The sequence below is a fragment of the Saccostrea cucullata genome, unplaced genomic scaffold, assembly GCF_032062105.1.
Source record: "Saccostrea cucullata isolate Sc308-1 unplaced genomic scaffold, CSIRO_AGI_Scuc_v1 ctg11420, whole genome shotgun sequence".
In the NCBI taxonomy this organism is placed as follows: domain Eukaryota; kingdom Metazoa; phylum Mollusca; class Bivalvia; order Ostreida; family Ostreidae; genus Saccostrea; species Saccostrea cuccullata.
Genome location: NW_026923378.1, coordinates 5,109 through 21,072, shown reverse-complemented (window position 1 = coordinate 21,072; position 15,964 = coordinate 5,109). Strand labels below are relative to the sequence as shown.

Genomic DNA, 15,964 nt, shown 5'->3' with positions numbered 1-15,964 from the left:
TTTACGACTATTACACCAAATAAACTTGTGTTCATTCATATCCTTGCACAAAAACGGACAAATTATAAAGATTCGAATTAAGAATTATTACTTCATTTCATATTCGAAATTATGACTTCATATTTTACTTCCTTGAAATAGTACGGATTCCGATTATACCAGAAAAACCTCTTTTACAGCATGTGTAACCGGACATTATGGAACCATTTGTGAGAATTTATGTGGAAAATGTGTGAATGGGACCCACTGTGACCAGAACACCGGAATTTGTCCACAAGGATGTGAAGACAACTGGCAAGGTCAAACCTGTAATGGTAAAATAATAAGACCATCTGTTTCAATATCCTTCAAAATTACGTAACTATCGTAGTGTGGTTATCATAATAACCATGTATTCATGTAGATGTACAACATTTCTTGTGAAATATTTACTGATGCTTTTGATAAAAGTTTTAAGAAATTATGTTCACACCTTTTAACTTCATATCTATAGACATCGCATGATTGTTCTTTTGCGTAAAGTCTCTTCCTATATTCCTTTTCTGAAGCAAAAGAAACAAATGTAAATCATTTTAATAAAATTCTAAGGATTCTTTTATAAAAAGATAATTTTCTTTATACACCTAAATGACTAAACGTACAGATTCCCAGCTGTCACTGTACATTTTTCTTTGATAATTATTTGATTTAAAAAAGTGTCCTCTTCTTCAATTAAAGTATTTTTACCGTCTTTATTTTTCTGAAATGAGGAATCAACGTTCAAACACTTCAAGTTTTTTTTCGTCAGCATCTATATTACTTTTAAGTTTGGTTATCCCCCAAAATGTCATTCATTTATCTGACAATGAATGTTTCAGTGTCATACTAGCAATCAAAATTATTATCAAAGGTTTATAGATTATTAAACTGAAGTCCCAAGGCTTTTCTTTTATAATTGCCAGGTGTTTTCTGGAGATAAATTGGCAAATTAAATATGATATACCTTTTAGAATGCCAGGATTATAAATATGGGCCAAACTGCACATTAAACTGTGGCTTCTGTAAAAACAACACAACCTGCTCAAAGATTAACGGAACTTGCGGGAATGGTTGTGAGACCGGATGGAGTGGAGCACTATGTCAGAAACGTAACATAATTTACCTTTTTTTTGAATTACAAAAAAATATGAAATGTGTAATAAATAAATCTAATTAATTATGAATGATACATATTTAAACGTATTTCCAAAAAAATTATATCCTGCAATGTTATGTTATAATGTCATGTAAATAATGAATATAATTATTCTCCGAAAATGATTTTTTATCAAAGGCTTAAATTTTTATTGTTTTTAGTGTACACTGCAGAGGAGCTTGAAGGTAAGGGATTTTTGTTTTTCTGGAACGTTTGTTGTACCCGAAAAACTGTAAAGCCAAATAAATTAAAGTTTTCTTTTATATCCTTTAGTGAATATACATTAAAGAATAGATAGATAGTATGGTAAGATTTTAGAACACAATGAATGCCCTGCTATGTCATATGATCAAGAGGAATATTCTTCCCCTAAAATTAACCTGCAGACGATTCCTTATATATTTTATTTCAAAGAATTTGGTCATCCCATTTTTGAACTTTTTTATTAATGATATTGATGCAATGCATAACATTCAAATTCTAATAAATATATTTATTTTCTTTTATAATTGAACAGATCATTGGATTTTGAAGATCCCATCCATCATTACCCTCTCTGGTTCTGCGTTTTTTGTCGTCACTCTTGTTTGCTTAGTAGTTCGTGTGGTGTGCAAGAAACGAAAACAAAACAGAACCCAGAAAATGCAAGAAGAATGTAGCAGAAATTCGGTTTCAAAAATAGAAAAAGTGCATTACGTTTGTGGTGAACCTGATCTTAAGGGAGACAAACAAAGCTATAATTCTAGCTCACAAGACTACACGAATGACAATATGTCCATCTATGAAAACATTTTTGAATAATTTTATGCAGACAAATTTTCACATTTTATTGTTGAAAAGAATTATTAACAACTATGATAAGTTATAATTATAAACATATGGCACTCCCCATTTAAAAATACATAGAAAGATATATTTTGTTTAGACCATCTTAAAAAAATTCTTGGTTGCCTTCTACCGACTGAATGACTTCAAATGGCCCGACTCAAAGTTCTGTTTTTTATTTTTTAATTCCAGGTCACATTTTTTTTCTTTCTACTCTTCTTATCTTAGGAACAAATATGTTATATTTATGGAAAAGATTTTCCCACGTACCCCCTAACCAAACATCGTTAACCTAAATCGGGAGATGACAAGCAAACATTATTTCAAAGATGACCTAAGTGTCCCATTTTTTCAAGCAAACGATAAGTAATGTGATCTTTTTTACTTAATGAAGGTCTTTTCATAATTTTCTTTTTATATTAATTTTACATAGCTGACACTTAATAGCTTTTTTCAATACCTTTTCTAAAAATAATATTTTGCGATGCTATTTAAAAAATATGTTAGTGTTCATTCTTTTTATGTAGGATACATTTTCTGTTATAAAATATTTTGACATAAAATTAATTTTGGAATAAGTAAATTTCGCTTGTACATAATTCAAACTCCTTTCTATATGAATGTAATGCAATTTTTTTAAAAAAGTTAAATCTATAACAAATTGACATAAGACCTTGAGGCCAGGTCTGCATTTGTACAAAAAAATATATTGTAAACCTTTTGAGACCAAATAATTACACATATTTTATTTCATATATATATTTAAGCAAAACCCGTGCTCACTTTTGTAAACATATTTCTTATTCAATTATTTGAATCAAGTGCGTATAATCCTTACATTTTGTGAAGGCTTTTGTCAAACACTCATTTGTAATGTTATTCCTGACTGGTCTATTTTTTAAATCAACTCAATCCACTTGCGCAGAAATCTGGGTATAAATACTCATGTTCAATTGAAATTACTTGTACGGCCAGCCAGTTTTTAAGGTCACAACTTCTCAAGGCCGTGCTGCCCATATAGAACTCATGTCACTGCTGTTTATTTGCTGTTATATAATAAAGATACATATATAAACGTGACACGGTGTTGTTCTTCAGCTCGGTTACACTTTCTTCAAACAAAGCATTCCGAATCCTTAAAAATAATTTGACTATTTTATCAATTGAATGTAAGAGTAACCCTGAATCAGTTCACAACAATAATTCAATTTTAAATTTAAAGCAATATGAGCTGCAACTTTGATGTCGGATCTTTTTTCACTTTTTTTTATTTTTTTTTTTTTTTTTGAAAAATTCATGAAATTGCAAATAACTCTTTCATGACAGAAAAAAATAACGTTAATTAATTTCTGTTGTCTATATTTGCGATAGAGGAACTATTTGTAAGCTTCGATGGAATCAAAATTACATTATTGTCGCCCTGTACAATGATAATTTCTTGTATAAAACTGTACATAGTATTGTCAATAAAAGTTTTTCTTCAAATTCATTTTAGACTGATTGATCATAAAGGTTTAAATTAAATACGAATTTACCAAATTCACACATTTTAACAGCAATATGGAATTTTCAAAAATACAGCTCATATTACTTAAAAAAAATACAATTCAATTTTAAGAACAAGAAAACTAATACTAACAAATAGTTCCTGCCCTTAAGCACATGATGCACTTTCGGTTACTTTTCTGTCAGTTGATAACTTCATGTCATGTACATGGAACTCTCCATTGTATGCAATCACGTAACATTTTTGTTTGTTTTCGTTAATCTTAATGTAATACGGGGCAAATATGCTCTCTACAACAGTAATTGATGAAAGGTCTTTACTGAGGATATGGATATTTCCACTGATTTTCCCAGCAACATATATGTTTCCTTTAGAATCGATATCAATGCCGTAGGGATAACTTAAGTTAGTACTTCTATACGTCCAGAGGATAGCCCCTTCTTGTGACAGGGCTTTGACGCAACTGTTGGTACAACTGTAAATGATATCGCCTTTGTCATTCACAGTCAAATTGTAAACGCTTCCTTCTGTCGTAAACGTTCGCAATTTATTTCCTTGATCATCGAATTCAATGATTGAAGAGCAACAGGCACCATACAAATTGTCTCCGAAACTACCTAAAGCATGGCAACCTTCGTCAATTTGAATAGTTCTAACCTTTTTGAACTCCTCTAATGATAATACTTCTATGGATTTACCACCGTGAGAGCTAACAAATAATTCTTTTCCTTTCCTATGTATATTACGAGGTTTGATATCTAATTCGATTTTCGTTACAAACTTTAAGTCCTTGTAAACATAGCACTCTGGATTAGAATATCCTGAAATTATTAAATTACCGTTTGGTAAAAAGGTTCCGTCATTGGAGTATATTTCTGTTCTTTCAACATGTGGATAATGTAGTTTCAAAATTTCGAGATTTACTTCGTCTTTTCCCGTGATTTCCAAGAAACATGTGCATGTACTTTCGGTGTATTCACTACAACCTAGTCTCTTCCTAGCAAATAAATCCAGCATACCTGTGAAATTTTGGCACAGTTCTGTTTTAACTTTCAGTTTCGTTTCGTGGGTATCTTTTATCTTTATATAATCATACATTTTGTTAGCTCGCTTCCATCTTAATAACATGTCTGTGCTAATTTCCTTCCCCTTTAATTCGTTAAGCAAGCCCGCCATCTGTTTCTGACATTCTATTTTTTCTGAAAGTGAAGACATGTATTTCTGCGATTGCAACTTTTTCTTTGCAGTAATTTTTTCTAATATGTTCAGTTCATGTTCTTCAATTCTTTTTAGTTCTGCTTCAACTTTTGTTCGAAATTCTTTGAACTTAGCAGAAACTGATTCCGGGAGACTTTCCAGCAGCTTAATTTTCCCTTCCTCTTCATTTTTTTAATGAAGTCAGCAGTTCTTCGTGTTGTGTCATATTTTGATGCAAAGTCTCTATTAATTGTTGTTTGTCCTTTTTCAAACCCTCGAGTGCCTCTTCTATACTGCAAACATTTTCACATTTTTTATGCTCAATTCCTCCACACAACCCACAACAGAAAACCCCATGATTGTCACAGTAGAGTTCCACTGGTCTACCCACATGTTTTGAACATACATTTGATTCTGAAAGCTGTGATCTGTTCTGAAGTTGAAGTTCGTTTAATGAACAGATCTTATGGTCGCAGGTTGTCAGTCCTTTTCTGTGACACTTTGAGCATGTTTTACACAGTTCTTCGTTACAGGCCAAACAGTAGTCCACCGCCTCTAATTCTTCGTTATCTCTCTTACAAGCAGCGCAATGTTTCTGTTCAGGGGAAGCAACCAGTTTCATTAAAATAGTATTAACAGGATAAAGGCCTGCCCATCTCTCGGGAGTTTCAAACTCGCCATTACTTGGAATAAATACCTGACACACGGGGCAATTAAAACCCACAGGGGATTCCTTACATTTACAACAGCCCAAAATGTGTGACGATAAACAATTGTGACAAAACGAGTGTGAACAGGGAAGACATCTTGGAGATTTGTACTTCCCGGAGCACAATGCACACACGCTTTTTTCCACCATATTGGGAGGATTCGAGGAAGCCATGATTACAATGAATTCTTAAAAGACTTCCTCCTTCGGCCCCTCCCACTGTGGGATATTGATCTCGATTGTGAAGTTACAAAATAAGATAGCGATCCCGATCAGGAAATGCATTTAAAAAATATCATTCTATAATGATGTGACACAACTTCTTAAATGTATAAATATATGCATATAAGATTTTTATGCCAACGAAAACAGGGTACTTCTAATATATATACACAGCACTTGATTGTCGATTTCTGATTTTCATTTTTTTAAATGATTTATTATCTTTTCAATACATAATAATATTAACGATGTGTTCCATGAGAAAACTAGGGGAGGGACTATAACAGATGTAAGTTTATGCAACCATATATACATGAATAGCTTCATAATGTTAATGTTCAATTACATAAAGTATGATAATAATAATATGATAATAAATGTAAATAAAACAAAGTTAATGAGGATAAATACAAAGATAGATAAAGAAGTCACAGCAAACAACAACAGAATAGAAGAAGTAGACAATTTTACATACCTTGGCAGTAAGATCACAGGCAATGGAGATTCCACCATGGACATTGAAAATAGAATTCCAAAAGCCCGTGCCATCTTTGCCAACCTACGGAACATCTGGAAATCCTCAATTATCAGATCCAAAACCAAAATAAGAATATTTAAAACAAATGTCATAGGAGTCCTTCTCTATGGATCTGAGTCATGGAAAGTGACAAAGAACATCTCGCAAAAACTGGATACCTTACAAACAAGATGTCTCCGTAGAATACTGAAGATATTCTGGCCAAACAAGATCACCATTGAGGAGCTGTATGAAAGAACACACACAGCTGCTTTATCTGACCAGATTTAAGAAAGAAGGTGGAAATGGATTGGCCATGTGCTGAGGATGAAACCATCAGAGATACCAAGGGTAGCCCTAAGATGGACTCCACAAGGAAAGAGAAACAGAGGGCGACCAAAGGAGATACGGCGACGGTCGGTTGAAAAGAAAATGAATGATCAGGGATGGACTTGGGGCATTGTACAGGCAATTGCAGCAGACAGACAGAGATGGAGGTCCTCGGTGCAGGCCTTATGTGCTCAAAGCACGAAGAGGACTAAGTAGTAAGTATACATGAATAGCTTGATAATATGAATGTTCAATTACATAAATACGAACAAAATCATTAAAAGGCACATGCAGACCCAAGCAAAATTAAATTGCCTGCCTATGGTGAGGTGGGATGTGCGGTTCATTCAACAAGTACCTGTATTCACCGTTAATGGTGAACTAAATTATGTTCACTTAAATACAGTAGATGTGAGGGACTGAGGGCATTAACATGTATAATTAACCCATGCCCACATGTATATATCAGAACACCACTCCTAACCCTGGCATTCTATTTACTTCCCACAGTTGTTGAACCTTGAATTTTTAAAATTTGTCTCTTGTAAAAGTCTTTTTGGATATACATTGTATGTTGTAACTAGGCTGGCTCTAATAATTTAGACAACCTATATCATTGTATTGTATTAGATTCGTTCCTTTAATGCAAAATTTGACTTCAGTTTGGATAACTAATCTGCAAATCCAATATATGGGGCTCTGTAGCAACCGCTAATGATAAAACGTAGCTAATGATAAAAATATCAATGAAATTTACAGAGATAACGAACAGTATTCAAGCTCACAAGTCCATAAAAAAATGGGAGCAGAACAAACACGACACAGACCTCCAAATCACCAGAAGTGGAATCAGGCGCCATGGGTGAAAGAGCATCTCCTGTCGACTGGTTAATAACTATCCGTGTACTCTTTGTCATGATCGGGAAATATTTTATTTTGTTTGTTTGTCAACAATTTACCTCGTTTTAGAAATTGTACATACGTAGAGCATGCTTGTTCGTATCGGATTTACTGAGAGTTAGACCCCGCATGCAGGTGATGAAGATACATGTACACTGAACCAAACTTCTAAGTGTTCACCTAACATTTTTGAAGTTTTAAAGAACAGATGCACACAAAAATAATTTCTTTAATTCTTGGTTAATGATGCATATTTAAGTTCGATGTTGCGAAAATTTCGTGTAAGTATCTCGTCAGAATTTTAAGCAGAGGGTCAAGGAAATGATGTAACCTCAACATGAAAATTCACACTAAAAAATCTCGATGGAGTAAGATCCACTACTCGATATAATTACTACAAGACAATCTTTATTGTTGGATACCATGTACCCTTGAATAGGAGATTGACCAATCCGCTGCCACACCTACATGTACTGCATAGATCTTTCCAAACCATTGAAATTGTTAGGAAAAAGGGGGGGGGGGGTTGACATTTCATTTAAAATCCCAAATGTGATCAATAGGATTCTGATCCGGGAATTTGACACTGTATTGTCACACAAATCCCTTTTGGTCAATATCTTTGGATGTTTAGCACGTAAGTGCGCCGCTTTAAGGGTAATTCAGACTGCTTGAGCTGATATAAGACTGCCACGAGCATCAATTTCTTATCATTTTCGTACGATTGAAATGATTTGTTTCCATGTTTCTAAGATTTTTTAGAACACTTTAACACTCTTTTAACCTGGTGTGACGCGAAATTTTCTTCTCATAAGAAGATCAAGGCCACTTCCGGTCTGGTTCCATTTTGTCATAAACTTTCAAATTTTGATAAATCGGTGATGGAAAATGAGCACAGCCTATAGAAAAATGTGTTTAAATGGGTTTTGATACTGTTTGATAATTTTTAAAAGTAATATCAAGTACAATTAAGCACTAAAATAAAAGTGAGTAAAACGTGGTGCAAAGATGTTCCAGGTATCAACATTCCAACGGCTCTCCCTTCTTTCTCAATGGTCATTTTGCCAATATTTTGTGTTTTTTAGTAAAACCAGGTTTTAAAATTTGATAAAGATCACAAAAAGATGATTATTTCACAAAACACGTGCCGCAAAGTACAGATTTATTGTTTTTAAGCTTCGTCACGGAACATTGGTTTTCATCGGTGATATTGAATTTTCTTTCTACAATTGTTGAGAAGACTCATTTGTTGTAATAATTTGAAAATATCATACCATTCTATAAAGTAGTTTTTAAATAAATACATTTATTAAAGTGAACACTTAGGAGTTTTGTTAAGTGTATATTGCTGCATAAGTACGGGAGGTAGCTTGGTTGTGAGATTACCATTAACGTCTTTTAAAAGTAAAATATCAAAATATGAAACAGCTGTGTCAGACACTGTGGTATCTTTTATCTCAAGCTAACTATGATATTCCTTATTGGCATACATGTAAGAATAGAAATTACCAATATCAATTGACAAGTACGATGTCGTCGATATATCTAAATGTCGAGTTGAAGGTCAAAGCCATTGTTTTCTTCTTTAAACATATAATTTTTTGGACAAATTATATAAACTCTGCTTCATATCAGTACAAAAATGTCTGCTATAATATTAAACGGGCGTCATTTGTACCCATGGAAATTCCAATAGAATGAATAGATTGTTGGAAGATCTGATCAACTTCAGAGTACTTATGTGTACAATCAGAATTTTACAAATGACTAATGACAATGTAGGTAAATTTACGAGTCCATTTTCATTGTAAAAGCAGATGTCAATATTATCAAAATCCCTGGCCTTTAATTTATCGTGGGGAATGGTTGTTGAAAAGTTGAAAAGTCGAAGCTGTTTATTTTGGTAAAATCTTTTGATTTCAAATGACCCAAAAGTGGAATTTTCATGACTTTTTTTCAAGAAGACTATCTAAAAGTTTCAAAGGGACAGACAGTAAAGTTTGAGTGCGAAATCAATATGATGGAGACCAATAAACTGTTGATTTACATGCATTTTAGGTAGTAATGAATCAAAAGACATCGTGTAATAATTTAAATCTGGTTGTAACGCTGTATTTGATTGGATAAAAAATCATTTTATATTGTATAAAATGGGTTGCCTACGTCACAATGACTTGCGTCAGCAACGTATTAATCCGCCTGACGTTACATTCAAATTTTGTACAAATTGAAGTCATTTTGTTTGTACAATAATCGTTTTTTCTTACATTAAATGAATGAAAATTGAATTATAAGCAATGAATTTAACAGCTACCCATTTTATACGGTATAAACTGGGTTGGAACAGTTTACGCTTTTTTATAAACCGCTTAAGCGTAAACTGCCCCAACCCAGTTTATACCGTATAAAATGGGTAGCTATTAAATTCATTCCTTAATTAAACTGTTTATTTTAAGACCGATGCTCTGTGTACGGTTAAAAAGACCCATCTATGGCACACCAAATTCACAAAAATGAGCTAAACCTAGTTTTACAATAAATTGATAAACTAGGTTTATCGACTTTAAACTATAGTTTACAAACCGTAAACTATAGTTAACGATTCGTAAAGTATAGTTTTCATCTGTAAAACTATATTTAACGGTTGTTATAGCTATAGTTTACGAATGGTAATCTAAGTTTATCTGTCTGTAATAAGCGTTAACAATAGATTTTGTTGATAAACATAGATTCACGTTTGTTAACTATAATTTACAATCGTAAACTATAGTTAAGAGTTGTTAACCATAGTTTCACAAATCGTGAAACTATATTTATCAGATCGTTAACTATAGTTAACGGTTTGTAAACTATAGTTTACAAATCGTGAAACTGTATTTATCAGATAATCTACGTTTTACAATCGCAAATGATTGTTTTCGGTGTTAAGTATAGTTTACGGTTGTGAAACATAGATTATCGCGTTAAATATGGTTTACAGATGTAAAATATAGATTAACGTTGTTAACTGTAGTTTACAGTCCGTAAACTATAGTTTACAACCGATAAACCTGGTATATCGACTGTGAAACTATGTTTAGCTCATTTTTGTGAACTTGGCGTGCCATATGCGGTCGCAAATGATTGTTTTCGGTGTTAAGGTCATACGCAACATAGTTTGAACTTTTTTGGATTCTTCCCTGGAGTTGAAGAGTTCCACTAAATGAAGGACCTGTGTGCAATATTTTTAATCTCAATATATGGATTTGTACATTTCTTCTAAAACAATTTTCGATGAAAAAAAAAATCTGGAATTCATGTTTTATAATTTTTATACATTTTTATTTGAATAATGGAAAAATTTTCAAAATTCGATATCTTTTCGAAACCCCTGGTAACACATGCTGATTCTTTGTCTTAAAACATGTAATGATATTATAAGTTTAAATTTAGAATATCTTGGAAAATTATCAGTAGGTAAGGTACGTTGCGTATGTCCTTAAGTACCGGTATAGTTTACGGTTGTGAAACATAGATTATCGCGTTAACTACTAGTATGGTTTACAAATGTAAAATATGGATTAACGTTGTTAACTATAGTTTACAGTCCGTAAACTATAGTTTACAACCGATAAACCTAGTTTATTGACTTTGAAACTATGATTACATGTAGCTCATTTTTGTGAATTTGGCGTGCTAAACATAGTTTTACAATTGATTAACTTGGTTTATCGACTGTAAACTATAGTTTACAAACCTTTAATCAATTTGTATATTTCATCCTCCTAACAACCTTATATTGTCGCCTCTACAGGCGATAAGTTTATATACTGGCTTGAATTGAATTGTCTGAGGGATTGCAAGCAAGTTTATCGCTTGCAGAGATGTAATATAGTCAGTTTTAAAGTTAAAAATTAATTGTAAGTCCAAAAATATGAATTTCACAAATACAAATTAGAACAACTGAATTTAACAAATAATTTTCCTAGATTTAACAAACTGAATTTTACAAAGACTTGTCCAAAATTAACTCACTCACATCTAATCTTTGACAACTCCGCCTACTTTCGTATTGACCAGCCAATTAAATTAAGGATGGAAAGTTGCATGAAGAGAGGGAATCCGTACACATGTATGGCATTAATTTACAACACTAAAATTAGGTAGAGTTAAGCATATAACAAACTCAAATTAAAGAACACGATCTTAAGATCTAACCATAAATTTGATAACAAGTATGAGGATATGACATTGATATCGTTGGACAGGAAAGAGATGTCAAGAATTAGATATTGCTACCATGTTCAAAAATGCCTTTTCTAAACATCAAATGAAAACAATTAACCTCCAATGTGGTGATGTTGATATTGAAGCGGTTGAGAAACACTGGAGTGAAATCTGCAACCTGTTCAGTGAATCAAGCAAGAAGTGTCTAGGGTTTAAGAGGCAGGTGCATAAGGAGTGGATTGCACCAGATACTTGGAATATCATTGACAGAAGGAAAGACCTTCAAACTAAGCTATGTAACACCCACTCTGAAAGAATAAAAGAGAGATCAAGAGAGCAATATTCCAACTGCAATAGAGATGTGAAGAAAGCAACAAAGGAAGATCGTTACAGTTTTATAGCAGGCATAGCAAGAAAAGCTGAGAAAGCTACTTCTGAACAAAGAATGGGAGATCTCTATCAAATAACAAAAAAGTTGAGTGGAAGGAAAAGAAAAACACACATGCCTGTGAAAGACAAGCAAGGCAACCTCATTACATCTGAAAGGGAACAAGATGAAAGATGGATAGAACATTTTGAAGAAGTGTTGAATCGCCCGAAGCCTAACGAACTGGCACACATACCGGAAGCTGACACTGACTCAGAAATTGAAACAGAGGTACCATCTAAAGCTGAAATACTCAAAGCAATAACAGCCCTTAAGAACAACAAAGCACCCGGAAATGACCAACTGCCAGCAGAGTTATTCAAAGCAGACCCTAACCTTGCAGCAGACATCTTACACTCATTATTCACCAAGATCTGGAATAGTAATACAATACCAAAGATATGGTCCAAAGAAAATATCATTAAAGTGCCAAAGAAGGGAGATCTTACTAACTGCGATTAATGGAGGGGCATCACATTACTATCAATACCGATTAAGATTTTCAGCAGAATAATTATTGACAGAATGAAAACTGCAATAGATTCCAAACTAAGACAAGAACAAGCAGGTTTTAGGAAAGGGAAAAGTTGTTGCGACCAGGTGTTTATCCTACGAAATATTATAGAGCAATGTACAGAGTGGCAAAGGCAGCTTATAATAAACTTTATAGATTTCGAAAAAGCCTTTGACAGTATCCACAAGGAAAGTCTATGGAAGATCTTAAGACATTATGGAATACCATCAAAGATAGTAGAACTGATAAAAGCTTTTTACGTGGAGTTTAATTGCTCTGTAGGCAGCTCATCAGACGCATGGTTCATAGTAGAATCTGGCGTGAGGCAGGGATGTGTGATGTCAGCTCTCCTTTTTATAATAGCAATTGACTGGGTAAGGAAATCAAACTTAGATGGAAATAACACAGGAAAAAGATGGACACTCTTTACCAATCTTGAAGACCTAGACTACGCAGATGACTTGGCCTTACTATCACATCTGGAAAAGCATATGCAAAGTAAAACATCAAAATAACAGAGAAATGCAGAAAAAAATAGACTAAAAATCAATACCAGGAAAACTGAAGTTATGTCATTAAACACCAAACAACCAGCAAGAATACAGATTGATGGAAACGACTTGGGCAACACAACAACATTTACCTATCTTGGCTGCATAGTAACATCAGATGGGGGTGCAGATAAAGATATAAAGGCCAGGTAAGTAAAGCCAGAGGTGCCTTCATCAGCCTCAAGAACATCTGGAAAACAAGCGACATAAGTAGGACAAAAATGAGAATATATAACAGCTGCGTACTGTCTGTCCTACTCTATGGGTCAGAATGCTGGAAAATCACAGAAGGAGACATAATCAAACTATCTAGTTTCCACAATGGTTGCCTCAGAAAGATCATGAGGATTTTCTGGTCAAACAAAATCACAAATGTGGAACTACATGAGAAGGCCAACACAGACAATATGCGAACATTGTTGACAAAACGGAGATGGCGATGGATATGGCATGTGTTGAGGAAACCAGCCGAATGCATCACCAAAGTAGCCCTTAGATGGACACCGGAAGGGAAGAGGAAACCTGGTCGGCCAAAGAACACCTGGCGAAGGACGGTTGAAAAAGAAATGAGGGACCACAAGCTAACGTGGGGAGAATTAGAAAGAAATGCTAAAGATAGAGTAGAGAGAAGTGGAGAAATCTAGTCCTTGCCCTATGTGCCCACGGGCATAACAAAGACTAGGTAGGTAGGTATGAGGATATGACATTGATATCGTGGGACAGGAATGAGATGTCAAGAATTAGATATTGCTACCATGTTCAAAAATGCCTTTTCTAAACATCAAATGAAAACAATTAACCTTCAACTACAGATCGATGTCAAACAAGACCGAAAATTAGTATAACAATTCTATAAAAATATATTCATAATTAATTATTTGTCATTAAGAAACCCTGTAACACGTATAATCATAACAGAGACGCCTATAAAGTGCTGGGAGATGCATAAAATATACAGATTTATTTAAAAATGTGTCTGAAATTAGGGTATGAAAGGTAGATGGTTTACCAAAGTTGGAAAGTGGAGATATTCTCCCAAACCGTGCGCAAAAATCTTGCGCCGTAAATTGCACACTCTTTGATTAATGGGATCTGTAGTGTTACAAGGTCAAAGACTAAAAGGTTATACATGTATATAAAACCATAACGCTACAGTTCTGCGGCTACGTCTGTGGGCTGAAAAGATTTATTGATTTCGATTTGTCATAACATATATCCATAGGGAAAGGCTGTCCAATGGCATGTAACTCTTGAAATTAAGGATGTGGTAATGCCTTTTATATCCTTGAGAAAGACCTTTTTTAAGATACCACCAAAAATTGAACTCGTGATCTTGACCTTAGAGTTGACCCACTTTAACCAAAATTCCAAACTTTGATGAAACAGTCGGTGTTAGCTCGGGTTTTTGCTCTTCACATGTTATGATTATCTATACATGCTTAAAATGACATAACTTTTTTTTTAAATTCTAGTTAAGGTCTTCCGTTTCCAACGGAAGACCTTCTACTGATTCTGATGATTAAGATTATTCTTATTATTCTTTTTTTTTTTTCTTCCTAGACGCCAACTTTGAGGCCTCATATCTCACTCATTTCTCAATGGATTTTGCTCAATTTTTCAGACATTATAGACAATAATAAACTCTATCAGAATGCTGTCTAAAATTTCAAAAAGTCACTTCCGGTTTTGAGTTATTTCCCTTTAAACGAAAATTTATAGGCTTTCATTTCCAGACAAAGGCTCAGAGACCACAAAAGCTGGAGCAGAAATTTTACTGGTTTTAGATAACAGAAGGATTGAAGTTGTGCACATCGGTTTTTGTTTTTCGATTTCTGTATTCAAAATGGCGCTATACAGGGGTCAAAAATTAGAACGCCTAAAAGAGCGAAAATTAACACATATTTTCCTTTTTATCTTGAAAACTAAAAATATTTTGTTAAGACATGTAGAATAAAAGTTGTGCATAATTGCACGAGCTTTCTTTTAATATCATTTAAAAGGGGCTGGCCCCTAAAATTAGGGATATAGGGTCCTTGAAAATTTTTGCTTTATAACTCAAAAAAGGTAAATATTTCGGAATGACTGTCGATTATGAATGTTTGCTTTAACATCTTATTATCTCATGAAATTGTTTTGTTCGAGTCTTGTTTTAATTGAGCTAGATACATGACCCATATATGTACAGGTAATTCTTTTCACTCAGCACGTAAACGCGAGCTCCTCAAGCGTGTAAACCAAAACAAACTTACTATAAATGATAAACATGGCTACATTGGATGCTAATATTTTTTAGAATAAGGTTCTTGAAGTGTTTTGTGTTTTTTCCCCAAATTATCATGATTATTCACTGACAATTTTCCCTTTTATTTCATTTTTTTTTAAATCGTATAAATCAAGTCTACTAAAAATGGAAGAAAAGATAATCTTTTCTTCTTATCATATAAAAACAAACAATATAGTTAGAAAATAAAACATAACTGTAAAGCATATACTATTCACAGCCATTAAGTGCACGCCTTTTACATTCACCTTGTTTGTTTACGATTATATAACGCGCCTCCCTCGATAACGCGGGGCAAAGTCGGTCACCGGGAATCAATCGGCGTGTTATCCAGCGACCCCCCAGTCATATACCCAAAAGAAACCACAAAATGGATAAATTTAATTAATATGTTGAATCTTTCAGATTATTTCATAGTATCTTTGACTGATTATGTCGCTAGTGCATTTCATTCAATAATTTATTTGCTGAATTAAATGAAAGTTGCATATAATTATTTTTTTTTATAGCAAATGTTTTTCTCGATATCGAGGTCATGATCTGTTTCACCTCAAATACCATCGAAAATATTCTCCTTTGATTAATTTCTACTAGTGATAGATTT

At 33.5% G+C, this 15,964-nt stretch overlaps 3 protein-coding genes across 3 annotated transcripts; 1 reads left to right on the top strand and 2 right to left on the bottom strand.

Annotated features, from left to right (window-relative positions):
• Positions 1-179: 179 nt before the first annotated feature.
• On the top strand, positions 180-1,981 carry LOC134263881 (multiple epidermal growth factor-like domains protein 10; the record flags this gene model as incomplete). The annotated part of the gene is made up of 4 exons (XM_062746242.1): positions 180-314; positions 990-1,127; positions 1,336-1,359; positions 1,692-1,981. Coding segments are annotated over 4 exons (581 nt in total), but the record flags the coding sequence as incomplete, so codon positions are not given.
• Positions 1,982-2,729: 748 nt separating this feature from the next.
• Positions 2,730-5,551, bottom strand: LOC134263879 (uncharacterized). Its single transcript, XM_062746239.1, has 2 exons — positions 3,639-5,551; positions 2,730-3,045 (listed from the first exon to the last, which is right to left on the bottom strand). The coding sequence occupies exon 1, from the start codon at positions 4,719-4,721 to the stop codon at positions 3,654-3,656; it is 1,068 nt and encodes a 355-aa protein (XP_062602223.1). The 5' UTR covers positions 4,722-5,551; the 3' UTR covers positions 2,730-3,045; positions 3,639-3,653.
• Positions 4,888-5,586, bottom strand: LOC134263880 (E3 ubiquitin-protein ligase TRIM45-like). Its single transcript, XM_062746240.1, has one exon. The coding sequence runs from the start codon at positions 5,584-5,586 to the stop codon at positions 4,888-4,890; it is 699 nt and encodes a 232-aa protein (XP_062602224.1).
• Positions 5,587-15,964: the final 10,378 nt, after the last annotated feature.

What these genes read in the sequence shown, in the direction of transcription:
- LOC134263879 (XM_062746239.1), bottom strand. Translation starts at nt 4,721, where the DNA reads ATGTCTTCACTTTCAGAAAAAATAGAATGTCAGAAACAGATGGCGGGC.
- LOC134263880 (XM_062746240.1), bottom strand. Translation starts at nt 5,586, where the DNA reads ATGGCTTCCTCGAATCCTCCCAATATGGTGGAAAAAAGCGTGTGTGCA.